The sequence below is a fragment of the Lepidochelys olivacea genome (assembly GCF_965140295.1).
Source record: "Lepidochelys olivacea isolate rLepOli2 genome assembly, chromosome: 21".
Taxonomy (NCBI): Eukaryota; Metazoa; Chordata; order Testudines; family Cheloniidae; genus Lepidochelys; species Lepidochelys olivacea.
The window spans coordinates 5323190-5342877 of record NC_140431.1 but is presented as its reverse complement, the minus strand read 5'-3'; the positions used below and the strand labels follow the sequence as shown (position 1 = coordinate 5342877).

At 42.2% G+C, this 19688-nt stretch overlaps 2 protein-coding genes across 13 annotated transcripts in view; one reads left to right on the top strand and one right to left on the bottom strand.

The window, feature by feature from the left end:
• Positions 1-1350: 1350 nt before the first annotated feature.
• On the bottom strand, positions 1351-9169 carry YOD1 (YOD1 deubiquitinase). The gene is made up of 2 exons (XM_084611229.1): positions 8813-9169; positions 1351-7522 (listed from the first exon to the last, which is right to left on the bottom strand). The coding sequence occupies exons 1-2, from the start codon at positions 9018-9020 to the stop codon at positions 6816-6818; spliced, it is 915 nt and encodes a 304-aa protein (XP_084467355.1). The 5' UTR covers positions 9021-9169; the 3' UTR covers positions 1351-6815.
• A 526-nt stretch (positions 9170-9695) lies between these two features.
• PFKFB2 (6-phosphofructo-2-kinase/fructose-2,6-biphosphatase 2) overlaps positions 9696-19688 on the top strand; it is a 37147-nt gene continuing 27154 nt past the window's right edge. For 6 of the 12 annotated variants that reach the window (XR_014709182.1, XR_014709183.1, XM_084611226.1 and 3 more), the window contains exons 1-9: positions 9698-9833; positions 10472-10610; positions 13072-13197; positions 14152-14248; positions 15786-15852; positions 15986-16060; positions 16651-16707; positions 17757-17881; positions 18266-18473. Coding sequence is in view for 6 of the 12 variants with exons in the window: in XM_084611226.1 (XP_084467352.1) it covers positions 10514-10610; positions 13072-13197; positions 14152-14248; positions 15786-15852; positions 15986-16060; positions 16651-16707; positions 17757-17881; positions 18266-18473 (852 nt within the window). In the remaining 6 variants the exon portion in view is untranslated. Of the gene's footprint in view, positions 9834-10379; positions 10611-13071; positions 13198-14151; positions 14249-15785; positions 15853-15985; positions 16061-16650; positions 16708-17756; positions 17882-18265; positions 18474-19688 lie in introns of all 12 variants that reach the window. The other 6 variants (XR_014709184.1, XM_084611223.1, XM_084611222.1 and 3 more) reach the window with 4 other exon arrangements.

Sequence of the window (19688 nt, the reverse complement as noted above, 5' to 3'; positions counted from 1 at the left end):
AAGCCAGAACAGGAAGGTAATAGTGAAAACTGGAGGCCCAATCTCATTTAAAACTGAAAGGATGACAGATTGCTTACATTTAAGGTGTAGCTACAATTTTCAAGTTATGTCCTGTTAAAAAGGGCAATGCAGCTTTTAGTAATACATTGTACAAAAACTAGAAGTGTGTTTCTGAAAACAAACATTTAAGTGAGTCACGGAATGACAATTATGCTAGAAATAGAAGCTAGTTCCCAACGTTTTGTGGGGCAGCTAACTGCTTAGGATGTTCAGTTAACATGGACTTAATTTTGATAGGCAATACAATCCTTGCTGCAAAAATATAGTAATGTGTGAGGAAATGTTTTGATCATCACGAGCATATCACTCTGCCCCACACATACCATTTTGTGTATGTACTTCATTTTCAGGACAATGTAGGCAGTCAACTAGAGAAATATAGTACCAGACTCTTTAATGGGTTTTAGTGCAAATTTCACTTTCAACACATGAAGGAGAGCACTTAACTGATTTCTGCTGCAAGGAAAAGAAGGCTGCTTACAAAACCCCCTGGCACGGGACAGATTCCTCTATAGGGTTTACCAAAGCCAGCTGAAATGAGTTAAAACTGCAACTGCCTTTTCTTCATAAGCTTCGTAATATGTGGTTAGTTTAACATTGGTTACACATACCTTTTCTCCTACTGAAGACAAGGCCATGTAAGAACATATGTAGTTCTGGATGCTCATTAGTGTTAAACTATCTGTTTACCAAGGGGAGAATAGGTGCCCTAATACAGATGCAGTTCAAAATTTAGTAACTCCCCTCCTTCCCCTGCTGGTATTCGTTCATCTTAAGTGATCGCTCTCCTTACAGTGTGTATGATCTCTGTTTATATAAATCTCCCCCCTGTATTTTCCACTGAATGCATCCAATGAAGTGAGCTGTAGCCCACGAAAGCTCATGCTCAAATAAATTGGTTAGTCTCTAAGGTGCCACAAGTACTCCTTTTCTTTTTCCTAGTACTTGTCATTCAGATCCTGATTGGATGGAGAAGATGGGATTTTTACTTGTCAAACTACAGTACTCAGTTGGGGTAAACAATCTTGCAAATTTATTAGTTCAGATAGACTGAGCACAGACTATTCATCATTCATATGCATAAAATTTACAAATTGAATAGGAAGATGCGTTAACACCACCCTCTGGTGTTAAGAAATGAGAAATACATTGAGTGCATGAAATTGACCAAGTATGCTGATGCTTTAGAAAATAGACCTCATTGTACAAAAACCCATGTAATAGTTCTAGTTATACCATTGTTTTTGTACACCAAGCAACCAGTGAAAATCTTATGCAGAAGACACATCGTTTACCCAACACACTGTTCACTTTATTTTTCCCATTATAAACAACGTGAATATACAGCATCATACAGATTTAAAAGTAAAATAATGCAATGTTCAAAATGGCAAACTCAAAAGGCTTCAGATGTACAAGTTGCCTTTTGTATAGTCCTCACAGGAATGGCATACTGAATGAAAACGCTGGAAAATACAATTGGACAAATATGCCACAAGTAATGACAGGATTCTGATGTGAACTTGTGTGCATAGTAGACTCAAGTTACTAACACGATATTTTGTGACACCAAAAGCCTCCTTTTCTGTCTCTTGCCATCTGGGACAGCTTTCCTCTCTTTAGCTTCTGACAACCGTGCCCTTCTACCTTAACTACATCCCATGCGCCTTTCAGTAGTATTCTGAATTTGCTAAAGGTTACATTGTCTAATCCGGCTGGTAAGAAGTATTCTATTTTTTAAATTTAACTACAATATATTAAATCTCTTGCAATCAAGAGTGGGAAAATTATACAGTTTTGTCCTTTCGTATATGACTGAAACTCCAGTGTGGTGTAGTGCTTCATGCATGCACCGTATGCTTCAGACAACTTTGTCTGCAGCATTTACCAAGGCACAATATAGCAACCGGAGGTGAAACACCTCCATTAAAGACAAAACTTGCATTGCCTTCACTGAAGGTATGACATCACCCCATGGTTTTTGCACGCATCCGTTTCTCAGCCTTATGCACAAGAGAAGACTCTGCCAGGTCTTTTGATTCTTGTCCAAAACAAACTCCTTTTAAAGTATCAAAGCTAACAGTCTGTAACTAGCACACTAAAGATTGTGCAAAGTCACTTCATTTAGTCAAAAAGTGCTTTTTGAACTGAAGTGCTTAAAAAAAGTACATGGTTAACAGAGGTGGGTAACAACAAAGCTACACTGTAACAACTCCTGTACCTTTTTTTTTTGGTCCACAGTAATTTTAATCATCCATTTCTTAACCCAAGGCAGAGAGGATAAGGTGTTAGCAGGGAAGATGGGCTGTCCCATTTCTTAGATGGAGTGTCTCAAAAGCAGGATAAAGGGCTTCTAGTCCATTTCTAATGCCTTTTAATTCTACACAGCAGGCCTCTAGGCAGCAAGTACCTACTGAAACAGGTAATAACCCCATACTTGGGAACTTCTTTCATGTGCCTAGCTAATCTGAGAAACATATGGGAGTCACCTCTTAGGTTTGCACACCTTTTTTGAGGGTGAGAGCCTTTGCAGATCCAGTGAGTTTTATAAGAAGGGGATCTGAAGGTGGAAGCTTGGAAAATGTTTTACAGAATGAATTTACATAAATCTAGTGCTGTTGAAAAATGCTTCATAGAAAGGGCTCCTTAGTGAATTCGATGCATTTTCCATTTACATTACAAAAGATATCATGCAGTATTTATAGAGTCCAAGTTTCAAAAGTTAATCTAATTGCTCTACCAAACCCCTGGCTGAGACTATATTAAATGCACTTCCATTTAGAAGTGATTTATTTTTCATACACTGAAAAACAATTTTACATTGTTGAATGTCACACTTCAATGGATCTTACAAGAACGCGATAGTGTTTTGACTGTCTCAAAACTCTACTTGTCCATGAATTCTACAGAAAATATATATTACAAGCACTTATTTGCCTTTGGAACTAGCTAACTGTAAGGGGCCAGGTGTGTGTTAGTGGCTTGTGAAGACTAATTCATGCTCCATTCACTTATTCAGGTTTTTCCACCACTATAACTAAACCCCAAGACCTGAGCCACAAATGAACACTACATCAAAAATACGCATGCATAAATCACATTTTTATTGGTGCAATAATGAGTTTTGCAATATGGGGCACATTGAAAGAAATATACTTAAAAATAACCTGTGCTAATGATAAAACAGGATGTTATGTCACTGGAATACATAGGTATGCTTTTAGTATCAAGATTTTTAGAAATTGTTCACTGTCCATTATTTTACTGCAACACCACACCTATGTCAGGCTAGGTCCCTGCAAAACACTGCTAAACATGTAAACTTTGACAAGCTTTTAAAGTGCTGTGAAAATCATGAGATGTGCGTTTCTTCATGCAATATAAAATGTTTGTGAAAGGCCACATGATTAGAGTAGGTTAAGCTTCTTTCCTCACTTCTTCAGGAAAAAGAATTGAGTGCTGGTGAAAAGGGCCAGACTGGCAACTTGGAAGCTGAAGTCCTATAATTTAATCAGAGTAGTAGTCCCGCACAGGCCAGCTTCAAAAGGATACTAATGTTCAACCTTGACAAAGGAATCTTCCTCTGGGGTAGGAAGTTCAGTCTCCATGGCCCATTCAATCCCTAGTCTCAGCTGAAACATTGAAATTAGTTCAATTCCATTGAAACACATGGAAATTAGTGCTAATAATATTTTGGGGAAGTTGTAAGGACATCAGTCCACATCTGATGGTATTTTGGGGTCATTATGGACAGGTGACAAGCTTCACCACCAAATGCATTACCTGAGCTTCAGTTCCATGCTGTCTTGAACAACTAAGTTTATAAAGTGTCCACAATTATTATCTTGGAGCTAAAAGTAGTAATGCTTCAGTACAACTCAATTAAGAGAGGTGTTGAAAAAGTCACAGGTTGATTCCCCTAAGATAAGGAAATCACTCATATTTCTATGTCTCTACTGTAAAAAGGGCACACAGATGCTAGTAGAATCAGCTATAATGAAGCTAGCACAAATTTATAAGATCTTACCGTAAGAGAAAACAAGTGAAGTTGCTTTTTCAAATATATATATTTTAGTTTACCCCCCCCCCCCCGAAAATTTAGATTTTCTGCTTGGGAAGAAGGTAACTGACCACTTTCCAGCTCTCAATTTAGATTCTGTAAATGACTCTGCTCTTTGTTAAAATTCAACATCTTAATTTTTCTAAGTTAATTGTTACTTGTTCAGATATTTTTAGTGTATTACAGCAGTTCAGTGGCGATTTCAGACTGAAATCCATCTGATTTTCTAAGTAACTAAAAACACATTCAAGCAATGAGAATGACACTTGCATTAAACAATATAGCAGAGATTCAATTAAATAAAGCAGACTTTTTTTTTTTAAGTATTAGAACAGGGCAAACACTTGTGACCATGCTATCCACTTCAGAGATCCATTGCAGATAAAAGTTTGGACTCTGTTACAACGTATGCAAAGATTTATGAAGTCTTATATTGCAGATTCCAGAGCACAAAACTAAAGGATTTTGCAAAAGCCAAAAACCAGTTTACTGACATGGCACACAACAGTACTTTGCACTTACATAGCATCTTTCATCCAAGCACTTTACAATCATCAATCCATTAGCCTCAATATCTACCTCACAGAGGTATTATACCCATTTTATAGATGAATATACAGACTGAGGTGTAGCAATTTGTCCAGGGTGTGTCACCCATTCACTGACACAGTTGGGAATATAACGTAGGAGTGACAGTCCCTTGATGTAGTTACTAACCCAAATTCCATCTCAAGTATTTATAATCCAGTATCTTTCATGTTCTGTTGAACTACTGTCTCATTACATTAGCTTTAAGCATCTGCTTCCAGTCAAGCATTAAAAACAGTTTAAAACAAGACTAAAAGCAAAGTGGGCTTAACACTGGCAGCTAACTTGATTTCTGTAACAAACTCATGAGTGCAATGTAATTAATACCAAGTAAAAATTCTGGTCCGTTATACTCTTGGTAATTATACTATTTATATACTACTTTGTTTAGGCCTTAATCCAGCAAGACACCTATACACATGTAACTATGAGCACATTCCTAGTTCCACTGAGGGTCCACAGAATAATCCCTACGCTTAGATATGCATGAGGGCTCCAATTCAGAAAATTACTTAAGCAGGTGCTTAAGGGGGCTTTCCTGAATCAGGGTTTTAGCTAGGATAGCCTTAGTAACTGGTGTTTGTCTTTGAATAACTAGAAGTTTCCATTCCCGAACCTGAGACACTACTACTTTATTATGAAGATCTGTATCTTTGTTCCCCATTTGCACAAACATTCAGCAGGTATTTCAGACCCAAACAAAGTAAGAAAACATGGCTAAAAGAGTTTAAATGCCTTAACATACACATTGAGGCATTCTAAAAAATAATTTCAGTAATATGCACATCTACTGCATCTTTAATTTAGATCTCAAAGCACGCTACATTAAGCCTCACAATCCCCCATAAGGTGAGATTTCTTTATTGTACCAGTTTTGACATCCCTGCTTTTGTCATTTCAGAAGTAAAGCATTTTACCTAGCTTATTTTGTTATGAAAAACTACTCCATTCCTTATTAGAATAGAGGTCTTGCTACTTAATCACTGGAGAGAAATCAAGCAAGCTAACGGGCATTGGCAGAATGCAAACGAAGAAACTTCAAGTTTTTCCCTTTTGGATAAATGCTCTGACCTTCTGAAAAAAGAATAAGCCTTTGACCTGTAAAAAAATGAGAACCAAAGATTAAAAAGTGCTAACACAATATTTGGAGCCTGGTACAGCTTAACACTTTCCGTGGGCACAAGATCAGCCACATTTTAGCAAAACTAGATTTTAATGTTTAACCAATACGATCTGTAATTTGAATCTGAACTACTGTAATTCCTTCTTGCTGGAATTGAGATCATATTGTTACTGAGGATCCAAGTATTTCAAGAAACATGCCAACATCCGGATGCAGTGTAAACAGAGGGGTTGACAGTTAATTTTCAAGCAACTAAACTACATTTCAAGTAATATCTATGGAAAAATATTAAGTTTATTGGGTATTTAACTCTACTCATTAATTTTAAAAAAGCTTTCAGTACAGCCACTATCAGACTGTACATTCTACTTTTGTTCATTCTGACCTAAAGCAGCAGGGCAACTTTGGTGTTACCTTTTCTATATGAAGTATGCACTGTAGGCATCTCTGCTGCAAAAATCGCCTGAATGTATAAGAGTTACTATGTAACTCATCATACAAAATGCTGATAGGCTCATGAATATGCTAAACTGTAAGACCAGTTTAGAAGTATTGAAAGATAACTAAACCCAACAATTCAGAGTTTAGATTTCAACTGTGTTATTCTAAGTCTATTTAACTCTAGGTACAGTATTGTGTGTATGTCCAGCCATGTCACACAGCAGCTTCTCCATCAGAAAATAAGGTTCTTCAGGAATCAGGACTTTTAGCTGCTAACATACAACAAACAGCTGCCAGTTACTTTAAAAATCAGCATGCAAGTTACCTATTTCAAACTAGTTGGGAAGAGAGGTATGCAGTAGTGACACTATCTGTAAACCTGCACACTAACCATAACAAACCTGTGCGTCTCAATCATTAAGTTAAGAGGGCTTTTCAAGCTTTGTGGAGGGAGTTTTTTATGCTTACATACAGCTTATCTGAAAACCCAGAATCTTATTCTGGAGCAGTGAGGTAGTAGATGTAACCATCCTCATGTAGATGTCACACTTCTCCAAAGTTCGCATGCCCAGTCTCCTTGGCATGTTCTCTGGCTTCCACTTGTCCAGTTAGACCCTTCTGGCACACCATGCATCTTAGTGTAAAGCGATTTACATCCGTAAACTGCCTCTTTCGTCTGGCTTCATCTGCTAATTCCAATGCTTGTGCAAGAACAACATCATCATTTGTTGAGAAAATGGTCAGGGGAGGGATGTCTGAGTCAGGGATTTTACGTTCAAGTGGATCATAATGAATCCCATCATAAATCAGAAGGACCCGCCTAGCATAGCCAGCATCTTCCCCAAAACGGTCAATTCTGACTGTCTGTGTATCAACTACACAGATTTCACACTGATAAAACTTAGACAGAATGGATACTTCGATGGCTCCTCCCCACGTATCTTCTCTTCTGATCCACTCACAATACTCTTCATTGGTTTTCCCTAGTACTGCCTCACAATAGGACTCTGGATCACTTGCCACTATCTGGGCTATAAGACTGCGCATCTCCGGAGCACATGCTGGATCATAAATGCCTCCCTCTACCACATAGAATATGCTTGTGAAGAGACAGGAGTTATCTGCTGGAACAACCCTCCTTGCAAGTACAGGCAGTGCTTCCCTGACCAAAGTAGAGACACTCCTTTTTGCAACTACAGGTGACTCAGTCTTGGGTTTGGTCATGTCCTCTTCAACTATTAGAGTATCACCTGTCAAAAATAAAGAATCAAGAATTGTGAGGACTAGGAAGATGAAATGCAGCGTTGATTCACCAAAGTGCACTACAAATAGAAAGGAAAAACTGCAAATACAGAGAAGCAAATCATTTAAAGTCTCCAGTATATCATGCCTCAGTTCTCTGAGGGAATCAGATCACCATAATAGAAAGCATTACAGATTAAATAAATTACATAAGAAGCCACAGCATGATGCACAAGATAATGGTAGGTTTGGGATATCACTGTATATTGCTGGTTCAGATAAAGACACAGGGTTTGTACTGGAGTCTCCAAATTAGCACAGAGGTTAATGTTTTCAAGTTTACCGTCTAAATCTGGAAGATGAGTGATACTCAATCCCTTTCATTTTAGGGTCTCTTGAAAACCTACTTTAGAGACAGTGAAATAGAAGATGTTTACATTTACAGATGCTGATAAACAGGTTCAACAGTCACTGACAGCACTATTTTGCAATCAATTTTTTATTAAAGGGTGGTAGCCCCAATGTCTCAACCAAGTTTCAGGTAAGGTAATTATAATCTGCTGAAATGCAGTTTCAGTTAGGTATGGCATTCTTTTGCTCTTCCTGTCTTCAGCTGTGGAACACCACTGTATGCTGTAGAAAATTAATGTTGTTTTTAAACATCTATTGCCTTTTACACCAGAGAGGCCCACGGCTTTTGCTATATGTTCTTTACACTGTTGAAGCAGGCTCAAAGTTTTAATATTTGCAGAGGAAATGAAATAAGCCATGCAAAGGAAATGCATACTAAGCCATAGCAATTTCAGGGAGTCATGAGCATGATCAGAGGAGTTCAGAGGGGCAACCTGAACATACTTTTAGCCCTACAGTCTCGACAACCTCCATTCTAGAATTCAAGTGCCAAAAGCCACATACTTCTATGCGCAATCCTCTCCCCTCCACCCATCTTGTCCTCGAGGGCTCAAGAGGCAGAAAGAGCAGACACAGGCCAAGGACCCCCTCCTCAGACCAGCTGTGCCCGGCGGGGCACACAGCACCCTCCCTGCACTTTGGGACTCACCCCCGCGAAAGCTGGCTTCGGCCTTTAGGGACCACTCCCACCACCCACCCCGCGCCCGAGGGAGGAGAGAGGAGAGGAGGCGCTGCCCCGCAGCCTGGCCCCCCCCCGCCGGCGAGCTGCCCCGCCCACGATGGGGGCGCCCAGGAGCCCCCCAGGCTCAGGCCTGTCACCTGAGCCCGGGCAGCGGCAGCCCCCCGGCCCCGCCCGCCAGGGAAGCGGCAGTCCCCACGCCCCTCACCTGAGTGGATGCCGAGCTCCCCCAGCCGCCGCTCCCCGTCGCTCAGGTCCAGGCTCCGCGGGGGGAAGCCGAGCAGGAGGCGCTGGGCCGGGGCGGGCACCCCGGTGAGGGCGGCCAGGGCGGCCTGCAGCTCCCGGAGGCGGGAATGCGCCGTGAGGCCGGGCAGCGGGTGGGAGCCGCTCCGGGCTTTGCAGCGCAGCCGCAGCATCCTCCTCCTCCAGGCCGCGGCCTCCCGGCTCTGCGGCCCGAACAAAATGGCCGGGGCGGCTGCCCCGCCACGTCTCGCGACGCTTCCGCCCTGGCTCGCTATTGGCTGCGCGCCCGGCGCCCGGCCCCCCCCCCCGGCGCGCCCGCGGCGCAGCCAATCCGCAGCTTGGGGCGGAACGCTCGAGACGCCCTTTCTGCCGTCACACGCCCACGAGGAACCTCACGGGCGAGGGGGACACGTGACCGCGCTCTGCCTCCCAGCGGTCAAGGTGGACGAGCAGCGGGTGGGCTCCGGCCTCGCCTCGTTTGCATCTGATTTGCATACCAGAAGTACCCGCTCTTGTCTTCCGTCGCCCTTCACCGCAAAACACGGGAGCGGGCTGAGCTCCTTTCCATGCTGTGTGTCTGCGGGCCCGTCTGCATCTCATTTGCACCCTCTGCCGCTGGGCCGTTTGCAGGTCTAGGCCCAGTCCAACTGTTCGTGCTCATTTGCCCTCCCCTCCCCTCCCCTCCTCGCGCCCTTGGTGCCGCGGGTCTCCCCCCTGCGCGTCCTTGCCCAGCAGGGCTGCCGCGCGGCGTCGTGGTGACGTGGGCGCCTCATTAGCATGCCGTTTGCCTCTGGGTCCCGGTCCGCCGGCTGGCGGAGTCACCTGGGCGGCGCGCGGGGCGGCGCGCGGGCTCCTGCTGCAGTGCGGGGTGGCGCGAGCCGCCCGCTGCGCCCCGGCCCCTGCGGCTGCGGGAGGCTCCTGGCCGGTCCTGGAGGCTCGCCGCGCTTGGCAGGTGCCGCCGCCGGCTGGCTTCCCGCCCCTTCCCGGTAAGTCTCAGCGCGGAACCCGGTCCCGGGCTGAAGAAGGCGCGGGGCGGGTTGCGCCTCAGTTTCCCCCGCGCTGCAAGCGGGTGTGTCTGGGGGGCTCTGCTGCAGGGCGGCACCCGGTGAAGGGCAGAAATCCTGGAGCGGGGCTTGCGAGTGCCTGGCTAGGAGACCTGCCCCCTGTTCAGAGGATGCGGTCAAGCCAGCGGGGATTATTTCCCAGCCGGGGCATCTCGGGGACTGGCCCCCTAACGCAGTGCCTAGGCAGCTGCATAATGACTTTGGGAGGTTGGGGGAAGGCTGTTCCTTTATATTTGTAATGACTGACGCGCAAGGGGCAAAAGTAGGTGCGCTCCCTAGTTCCTCCCCTTCTGTTCCCGGGCTGCGATGATGCATTAATGTCCCAGCCGAGGGGTGTGTTTTTTTCCTCCTCTGCTTCATTTTTCTGTGCTTTGCGTTATCTTGTATCAACTATATATGTTAGGAGCCGCTGTTGACCTTGGACGACTGCGCTGAGACTGTTCTATGGCTTCCTTTCCCTCCCACCAGGAACGGCCCAGATAAGCTGCTATGCGTCTTCTTGTATCCTGCCTACCGGATTTCATAAGGATTTGTTTCTTGGTTCTTCTTTTTTTTCCAAGAGCCTGAAGGTCCGACACTGACCCAGTGTGTGATTAGCAGCAATGTCAGGACATAGAGCATTAGTTCCAGAGCAGAACAACAGCAGCAGCAGCCAGGAAAACAAAACTTCAAATATGCGAGTCTCAGAAAAAAAGTGCTGTGAGTATTTGTGACAGTCTTGAGGAAAGTAGATCTTGCGTCTAGTAATTAATTTCTTTTACCTCTTTTATAAAAAGAGGTAGTTACTCAGTTCTGTTTTATTGCTTCTAGCTCAGTGCAGTAGTAAAGACAAATACAATTTCATCCTTAGTGCAGCTCTATAGACTTCGGTGGCATTACGCCAGGAATGAATTTAGGCCTATCCAGAATCCTGAAATGAGCTGCATGTGAGTGCAGGAGCTTTTTTTTGTTTTGTTTTGTTTTTAAAATCCTCCTAACATGCATCACTTTTGTTTTTAAGTCTTTAACATAAACGTCTTGAATGATTTTACTTTTTCTGACTCCATAGCTGAATTGCATCCCCCATGCAACCCTCATTACAACAGTGGCAGTGCTGGCTTCCCCCATGCAACCTCCTCAAAGGGCTTCAGCTCTGATTTGGAGGGCTGCTCAACCGTAACGTGTTTTTATGATGTCCACTTGGAACCGAGATCCCCAGAAATAATTCCATGTCGGCTCCTAAAGTAGTACTTCACGGGCTTATAACTGTTTACAATTCTTGTTTGTATCACTTCTATCCAGTTATGTTTGTTACATGTTTTGCTCTTTTGGACAAATGTTTACCTTGCAAAACGTTATTCACTTGAAATTCAGCTGTTTAAAAAGGAAATCTGTTTTAATGTAGATTGGAGTTCTAATGTAATCTCTGTTCCTGAAAGCTGCCCACATGTACTAGGCAACAAGTAGCACAACTGTACTGCACGGTGGTTTAAAATAGCCCACCATGAAACGTTCCATATTTCCATCTAATGTGCTTCATCAGGCAGTGATCTGGGCATGTTACATCTGTGATATGTTGAGCTGATGCCAAACCTAGTGTCTACCAATCTCCATTTAACTCTTTTAACCTAGCCCTTCCAGTCTTTTGTTGTCATAGGCCAGGAACAGATTTCAGCAAAGAATCCCAAAGGTATTTGCTCAGTAGGAAGGACACGCACACACACAATACTATGATTTAGGGCTGCATAATCACCAGAGATCTGTTTTGATTTTTACTGCTTTCCAAGTATCTCTCCCCCATTGATTTTCACTCCCATTGAATATCTTTATTAGGGATTACTTTTTCTCCACATGTACAAGTTGCACTTATACAGATTACACCCATTTTGTTATTTCCTGCTTATATATCCAACCATTTTGGGTCCCATAACACAGTGAGTTTACTGATGTTTCAAACCTCCCAGTCTAGGTCACTCTGGGAATTTAAATGTTTACCTCTTCCTCCAGATTCTTTTTAAAGCTATTTAAAGGAACATCATCAATTTAAAGGTTGTGCTTGTGTTTGACAATGTGTTACCTATAATTGTTGCAAGTAATCCTTAAAATGACTATGACTAAAAGAGACTGGGGAAATATTTATTTTTTTCCCATTTGCTTATTTTGTGCATTTGAAAAGCACTTGGTACAGATGGCTTCCCCAAAGTCAGTTTCCCTGTTGTTTTGTGCACAGCAACAAGTGAAAGAATAACTGTACTAATAATAGACAAATATGGCTATAAAACTACAAAAATTGGCATGGGGGCTTGGGGTCAAGTGTCCTGCACAGATATACCTTTAACAGAGTCTTTGAAACTGACTAAATTTACAAGCTGGCAAAGCTCAGTCAGTATTGCAGTTAGATTTGCATTTTATCTTGTGTGGCAAAACCATCTCATCAGGCCATTTAGTTATGGAAAAGACTTGAAATCCTATCTTGTCCATTCAGTTTATATTCACTTGCTCTGACCAGTTTAATTATGGCAACACATGCTACCATATCCCTGTTTATAATCAGTGTCTTTCATGTAGTTCTATAAATTGAAAGTTTTACTTAATTAGTGGATTAATTAATTAATCTGTTGCTTTTGGGAAATTACATGACTTGTTTTAAAAAGCTTTTATGCAAAAACAAATAGTCAAAAAATCCTGCTTCTCAGCAACAGGCTAAACGTTACTAATTTAGTTTCTCAGATCATTTGTTGAGTATGTTAGGGAAGGAAATTAGCTTCCTGTCTGCTATCAGTAGAGAAATATGATCTCTTTCATTAAAGAATTTTTCCTATGTCCTTGACAGTTACTGCTTAATAGTTAAATATTTTTAACTCTGACTGACGTATTTTGGCTGACACTTCAGTCACACGTTATTTTCCCTGTTCCCGGTGGCTGATCAGTCATTAACCTACTTCATTAGCTGACACCTGAGACAGCCATGCTGTGGTCCAGTGATTGCTATTAACATTTAATTGGATGGAAGGGCATGATAATGAATCCACTGTGTGTTTCATATAGTAAGTAACCTTTTGTGTGGCTGGTAGATGAGCAGAGGCAGTGAGTTACGCCAGAGGTGAATTTGGCTTCAGACTTGGTTTTTGTTCTAAGCTGTTTTAATTAATTTAATGATTTCACCTCCTCTTCTTTGCAGCATGGGCTTCTTATATGACCAACTCCCCTACTTTGATTGTAATGATTGGCCTTCCTGCCCGGGGCAAGACTTATATGTCCAAGAAATTAACACGCTACCTCAACTGGATTGGCGTGCCTACGAAAGGTCAGTATGGATTTTTGTACATGGTAGCCGAAAGTGATGGATGGGTCACGGAGCTGGCAATGAGACATTTGTTTTAATCCAGCCCAGGTTTACAGTCACTGAGAGTTGTCAGAACTTGATAGCTACTTTATGATAGCTTCAGTGTTTTCCCAGGTGAACAAAAGTCTACAGCATAAAACCTTATTGGTAGTGCTAACAAAGAGCCTAAAGATTCAATTATCCATAGCAACTGAATTCCACTTGACCCCTTAGAGGTGGTTTCTCCAGGCAGATTGGCAAGGGTCAGTATGTCAGGGAAGCTTTCACTAGTGTTACTCAAGCTGTATCTATTCTGTGCTCAGAGAGGGAACATCATCCCTGTGCTGAGGGCCAGCACAAAACCTGTGCATTACTTAAGTCCTCAAAGTAGGTCTTTTGTGCTTTATGGACCCTTGTGCTGGCCCTCTGCACGGGGGTGAATTTCACTCAGAGGCGTTTGGTTTCCAGGGCTGCCAATTTGGTATCTTTTGTGTGAACTAAATTCTTCTTTAACAAAGTGCATGAGATATTATAAAGCCCCTTCTACTTGACTTGGGTCTCTTTTCCTTTCAGTGAGTGCATGTAATCCTGCTTAATAGGAATAGGGATTGCACATGAATACACTGATAACTAGGAAGATAGTTATCACAAATGTGGATTAATTTGAGGAGATCTGGGAAAAAGTACACAAAGAAAATCAGAGATTCTGAAATTCTATGGTGCAGTTTAAGCATTTCAGATTTCAATCATAAGGAATTTTCATGGTGTTTGCAAAAGTTAATTTGAAGTAAAATTGCTGGAAGATTTTAGCTGGAGGAATAGCTCATAAATTGCTGTATTAATCAAGATAAGGATGTGATTCTCCTCTTGGCTTACAGCCAGGTAACATGTATTTGTGAAATGCTGCAAATCACATGTCTCTTTGTTTTTGTGAAGTGTTTAATCTAGGAGCGTATCGTCGTGAAGCAGTGCAGTCATACAAGTCCTATGATTTTTTCAGGCATGATAACAAAGAAGCCATGAAGATTCGGAAGTAAGTCTGTGTCAGAGGGTGCAACCCAACATGAATAGTAGAGGGAAAAGTTCATATCTCATTCTAAAGTCTGTGCAGCTGGTTTCAGACTATACCTCTGATTGTAGGAAGTAACATTTAATATCAATAGACAAATATGGGGCTAAATTCTGCCACCATTGCTTAGGATGAGAAGGACTTTATTGCATCAGTACTCCCATTGATTTCAATGGAGACTACTCACAGAGTAAAGGATTACACTGTGTGAATAAAGATAGCAGATTTGGGCCTGCAGTGAATGTTTTGTGGAGTGGATTAATACTTTGCTCTACCTGAGGAAATTCCAGATTATTTTACAAGTTTTAAAAACTGCTTTGGGAGCATATGATAGAATTTAATTTTGTGTAAACTAGTGCTTTCAAAAAAAAATTTTTTTTCATTAAATCCTCATATTCCCACCTCCATTCTCCTGGTTGCTGGCACTTTGAGAAGGAGGAAAACAAAGGCAGTTGACTCTTGTCCAGTTGTCAATACAGCTGTCACTATACAGGTTTAGGGGTACTATAAATTCCAAGAACATCTTTAAATGGATTCCTGGAATTATATAGGGAGAAAAGTAAATTAACCCTATCCGGTAATTTAATTTTGCAGACAGTGCAGGGGGAAATTTCCAAGCACATCAGGGCGGGGGCAGGACGACAACACTCTGTGTGCTTTGTTGGTTATTCAGTGTATGCCATTAAAACAGCTGCCCTAGAAGGTGGGTCTTCAGGGTGGGCATGAGGCCTCCTGCTCATGAAAGGGTCTTCAGATCCTCTTTAGCAAGTTGGCAGAGGTATAACTATCCCTCCAAAAAAGTGTCCTTTGGTCCTTGTATGGGCATGTTTACAAGCTGCTGTGCTCTGACTGGATCATAGCTATGTTCTTTTAAGGAAAGTTTATCCTTATAGATGAATGCCAAGGGTGAAATCCTTGCTCTGGTGAAGTCCATGGCAAAACTCACATTGACTTTCATGGGGTGAAGGGCAGGATTTCCCCCCAGGCGTACAGTAGTGGTTGTTTACCGACAGGAGACGTCCTGGGGAGAGATATCAAATGATGCTAAAACGATAAATCTAATAAAGGGTCTAAACCTGCTCCCATTGAAGTAAGTGGGAATTTTGTCATTTACTTCCAGGGAAGCAGAATGGGACAAAATTCAGATGATAAGAGAGGCATGTAATACAAGTAAAAAGCAGATGGATTAAAAAGTCCTTATTGTCCCATTTAGTGACCAGTTGGGAGACCTAGATGCAGCTTTGGCTCCCAGAATCTATCTTTCCTGGTGGGCAGTGCACCTGTCCCCAAAGAGTAGGACTCCACAGGGACTCATTTGTTCCTTTTAAAGAGAGACGGCAACAGACTCCTGAGCTCAGCGGAGACATGGAGGTGGAAAAGGGATTTAAACAGGGTTGGCTCTGTAACTTATCCCACTGTGAGCTTTGGAGCCGTGGTTCATGAGGCTTGGAATCTGAACACTTTGCAGTGTCTGCAATGATGCCAATTTCTCTCCTTACAGACAGTGTGCCTTGGTGGCTCTGGAAGATGTGAAAGCTTATGTCACGGAGGAGTGCGGGCAGATAGCTGTAAGATAACACTTGATTATACCGAGTTTAAATCAAAAGAGTATTAAATCAGTGCCTGAGATTTTCATCCAAACCCTTCTGGCAGCTTTAAAAATTGTAGCTAATGTTGTTGGGATTTTTTTTTTTCTGTTAGGTGTTCGATGCGACCAACACGACTCGAGAGAGGAGGGACTTGATCTTAAATTTTGCTAAAGAGAATGCTTATAAGGTGACTTTGATTGATCTGGAATAAGAACTGTAGGACTGAATGCCTCCCTTGGGTGTATCCCATTGAAATTAGCATCAGTGCATCAGATGGCAGATTTGGTCCCTTATCTTTGTACAGTGCCACTGTAGTTTCATGGCTTGTGTTTTCATTTCCACCTCTGCAAAGCTGGTTTGAAACGCTGTTCTGGTGGTGTTTTTCATCCACTCTGCTTCGGTGCCAATGAATATTTAAGGTGCAAGGTAGGGGAGAATCAGCACCCTTCTATGTGTATGTCTGATTTGGGAAGTACCTGTTTTAGTGAATTGGCTGTTGGGATATCCCAAACAAAATATTCAGCCCTCATCAGCCCTTATCGCTCTGGAGCCCAGAGATCGTGAGGTTGAGTGTGGCACACATTCCTAAATAGACAAATAACAGGAACCCACTGTGAGGGGCAAGGTTAGTTTCTCACAAAGCATATCTGGCTAAATCTGTCCCTTGGGTAGCTCTGCTGACTTCATTTGTGGCTATACTGGAAATTAATATGGCCTATTTACATTACTCTAGAAACTCTTAATTCTACTAAACATGCTTCATTGCCTCCTCTCTAGGTGTTTTTTGTGGAGTCTGTCTGTGATGATCCAGAAGTCATTGCTGCCAATATCCTGGTGGGTGCTAAATGTTCATAGGCTCAGTCTGTAGCATCCTTCTGTAGAAGACTTGTGTTTGTCAGGGAAGGTCACAGACTATTACAGTGGCTCACAGTAACAGCCGAGATTCATTATTATTAGAGAGCCTTGCAGTAAAGTTAAATCTAATCCACAGAACTCAGGGGATTCTGGATTTAAAGGCTTTTACTCTCCCTCATTCTGTTGTACCTGCCTGTGGGCAGGTGATTCTGTGAAGTCGTACTGAGTATTCTACACTGAGGTGTCTGTTTGGGCTAGGTATTAATCTAGGTTACACCAGTGTAAATTCAGAACAACCCAGTTGGAGTAAAATGAGTCATTCTAGATTTATGCTGTTTTAAGAGAGATCAGAGTCTGGCTCAAAGACTGAGGTCTAACTTTCATTCTGATTTTCCTTTCTGCAGTCACGAAGGGCATCTGATGTTAAACTCACCCAATATTCTCTTACCTTACTTTAGTGCAGTTTATGCCAGGATCAGAAAAACTGGGCTTTATCTCAACAGGCAGAAAGAGATCAAAACTGAACTGCTTCTAATAAGTGTAACTCTGCCGTTCTTATTCTGGTGCTGTCCTACCCCTGTATAAACCGCATGGGGTGGGGTGCCCTTTGCAATACTATATGCAGTTCTGATAGCCTTGTTCTTATATTTCAGTTCTGAAATAAGTGGTTAATATTTGCAGATGCATGGCAACCAAGACAGATGGGTTATTTTTGTGGGAACTTGGAAACCAAACTATAGCCATGAAGCATTTTATCTCAAAGCTTGATTTTATTTTCATGGGACAATATGGAGTAAGTGGTTTGTGTGGAAAGGCAAAAGTCAAGCCATCTGTCTCTGTCTCCAGGCCAAATGCTACCCTGTGACATTTGGAATTGTTCTTTTTCCTTTCCTGGAGCAGATTCTTCACAGGGCAGATGGGAAGGGGAAATGTAAACAGTGTTTGTTTGAAAATTGAAGAATAATCTTACTTATTCTGATTTATACAAAGTTTGCTTAACTTTTATAAAATCTCTCTCTCTCATTTAGGAAGTGAAGGTCTCCAGCCCTGACTACCCAGAGAGAAATAGAGAGAATGTGATGGATGATTTCCTGAAGAGGATAGAGTGCTATAAAGTCACATATCAGCCCCTTGATCCAGATAATTATGACAAGTAAGAGGCGAGATTTAGCAGCATGTTTCTTACTGGATATGCTGTGGAAACAGACACGTGGGCTGCTTTCTTTTGCCAGTTTTGTTTCCTAACCTAACATGCTGCAGTCCCTATGCTGGCGAAACTCTCATTGACTTTGTAGTGTGGGAGATTTTCTTGTGTGAGTCGTGCAGGATTATGTCCAACATGAGTCACAAGGATTTCTCGCTAGTGTATAAAACAGAAAACTACGCTACATTGTAATAGTCTGTTCTCTCTCTCTAAGAGTTTTCTAAGGCACCTCAGTGCCAAGTGGTAGCAGCACTATCAGTATTACAAGAATACACGCACATACATTTTGCTTTAAAGATGCTGACGAGTGTGCTTGTTTTGTGTTGACCGTAGAGACCTTTCCTTCATTAAAGTGATCAATGTGGGACAGCGGTTCCTGGTAAACCGTGTCCGGGATTACATCCAGAGTAAAATCGTCTATTACCTAATGAACATTCACGTCCAGCCGCGCACCATCTACCTTTGCCGACATGGTGAGAGCGAATTTAACCTTGTTGGCAAGATCGGTGGGGATTCTGGCCTGTCACCGCATGGGAAGCAGGTATGTTCTTGGCAGTGTCAGGATTGAGATCCTTTTAAAGTGTGTCAGTATAATAGGAACCTGGATTTGGGTCAGATTGACTGCTGGTGTAAATGGGCTCAGTTCAACAGAGTTTTGCTCATTTATGCCGGCAGAGAAATTGGCCTGAATCTGACTGTCAAGGGTGTGCGATTTCTCTTCGGCCTGGGGTTGAAGTCCCCCCATGCACCTTGAGCAGTCACTCTCCCTGCTCCCTTGAAGCAATGCTTCCTGCCGATGAGGGGTGTTCATTCTGCAAGGGACTCATTCTTTACTGCGCAAACAAGAATGGGTGAACATTTTTTGGATTTGCCAAGGTGCCAGTTAGATTGTAAAGCTGAAATGTAATAAACTAGGTTTGCCAATATGATAGATGTTCCTGCCAATGTTGGGATGCAGTTTAATTAGGATAACCCCTCTTTACTGAATCCAAGGAGTACTAGTTTACTAATTTTAATACTAGGTTCTTTTCAAGTCTACTTTTATCTTAGACAGTGTTTCTGAGATCAGGACATTTTGTTATTCTTAACCAATCAGCAGTTTATTAATTCACCTAGAACCTCATTGGTATATAAACAACAGTGATTGATCAAGTGAAGACACAACAAATCTTCTGAACTCAAAATACACATGCAGTCTTCTGTTGGGATCCAGCAACTATTCCAAGGAACAAAACAAATCACCCTAAATCTTATTACATTTACCTGTTGTCATCAGTTACCAGTTCTTTAGTATCTCTAATGGATTTATCACCCTTCAAGTAATTCTGTCGAAGAATAAGGATGCACTTGTCTTAGGGTACTCTCTCTCATGAATTTGGTCCTTGCTATTTCTTGCGTTTTGGTTTGATAGGGACTAGTTTGAAACATCAAAAGCAATTGCTTACATTTCTTTTTTTTTTGACGTTCCGAGGTGAGTGTGCTTGGATTTACAAAGGAGAAACATGTATATAGCATTACTTAGTTAAAATCCACAGTTTGGTTACTTGGCAGTGTAACAGGCTGTCCACCCCCACACAATGTCTGAACAGGTAAAATAGGCCACTTAACCTTATAGGCTACACCTGGAGGAGAGCCAGGGACTGATAAGGCCCAATGGCTGATGAAGCCTAGCTGGGGGAGAAGCTGGGTAGGGAATCTAAAGAAAGGAAGTTTATATTTGTAGGTGGGAGCTTGCAGTCACTTGTTGGAAGCAGAG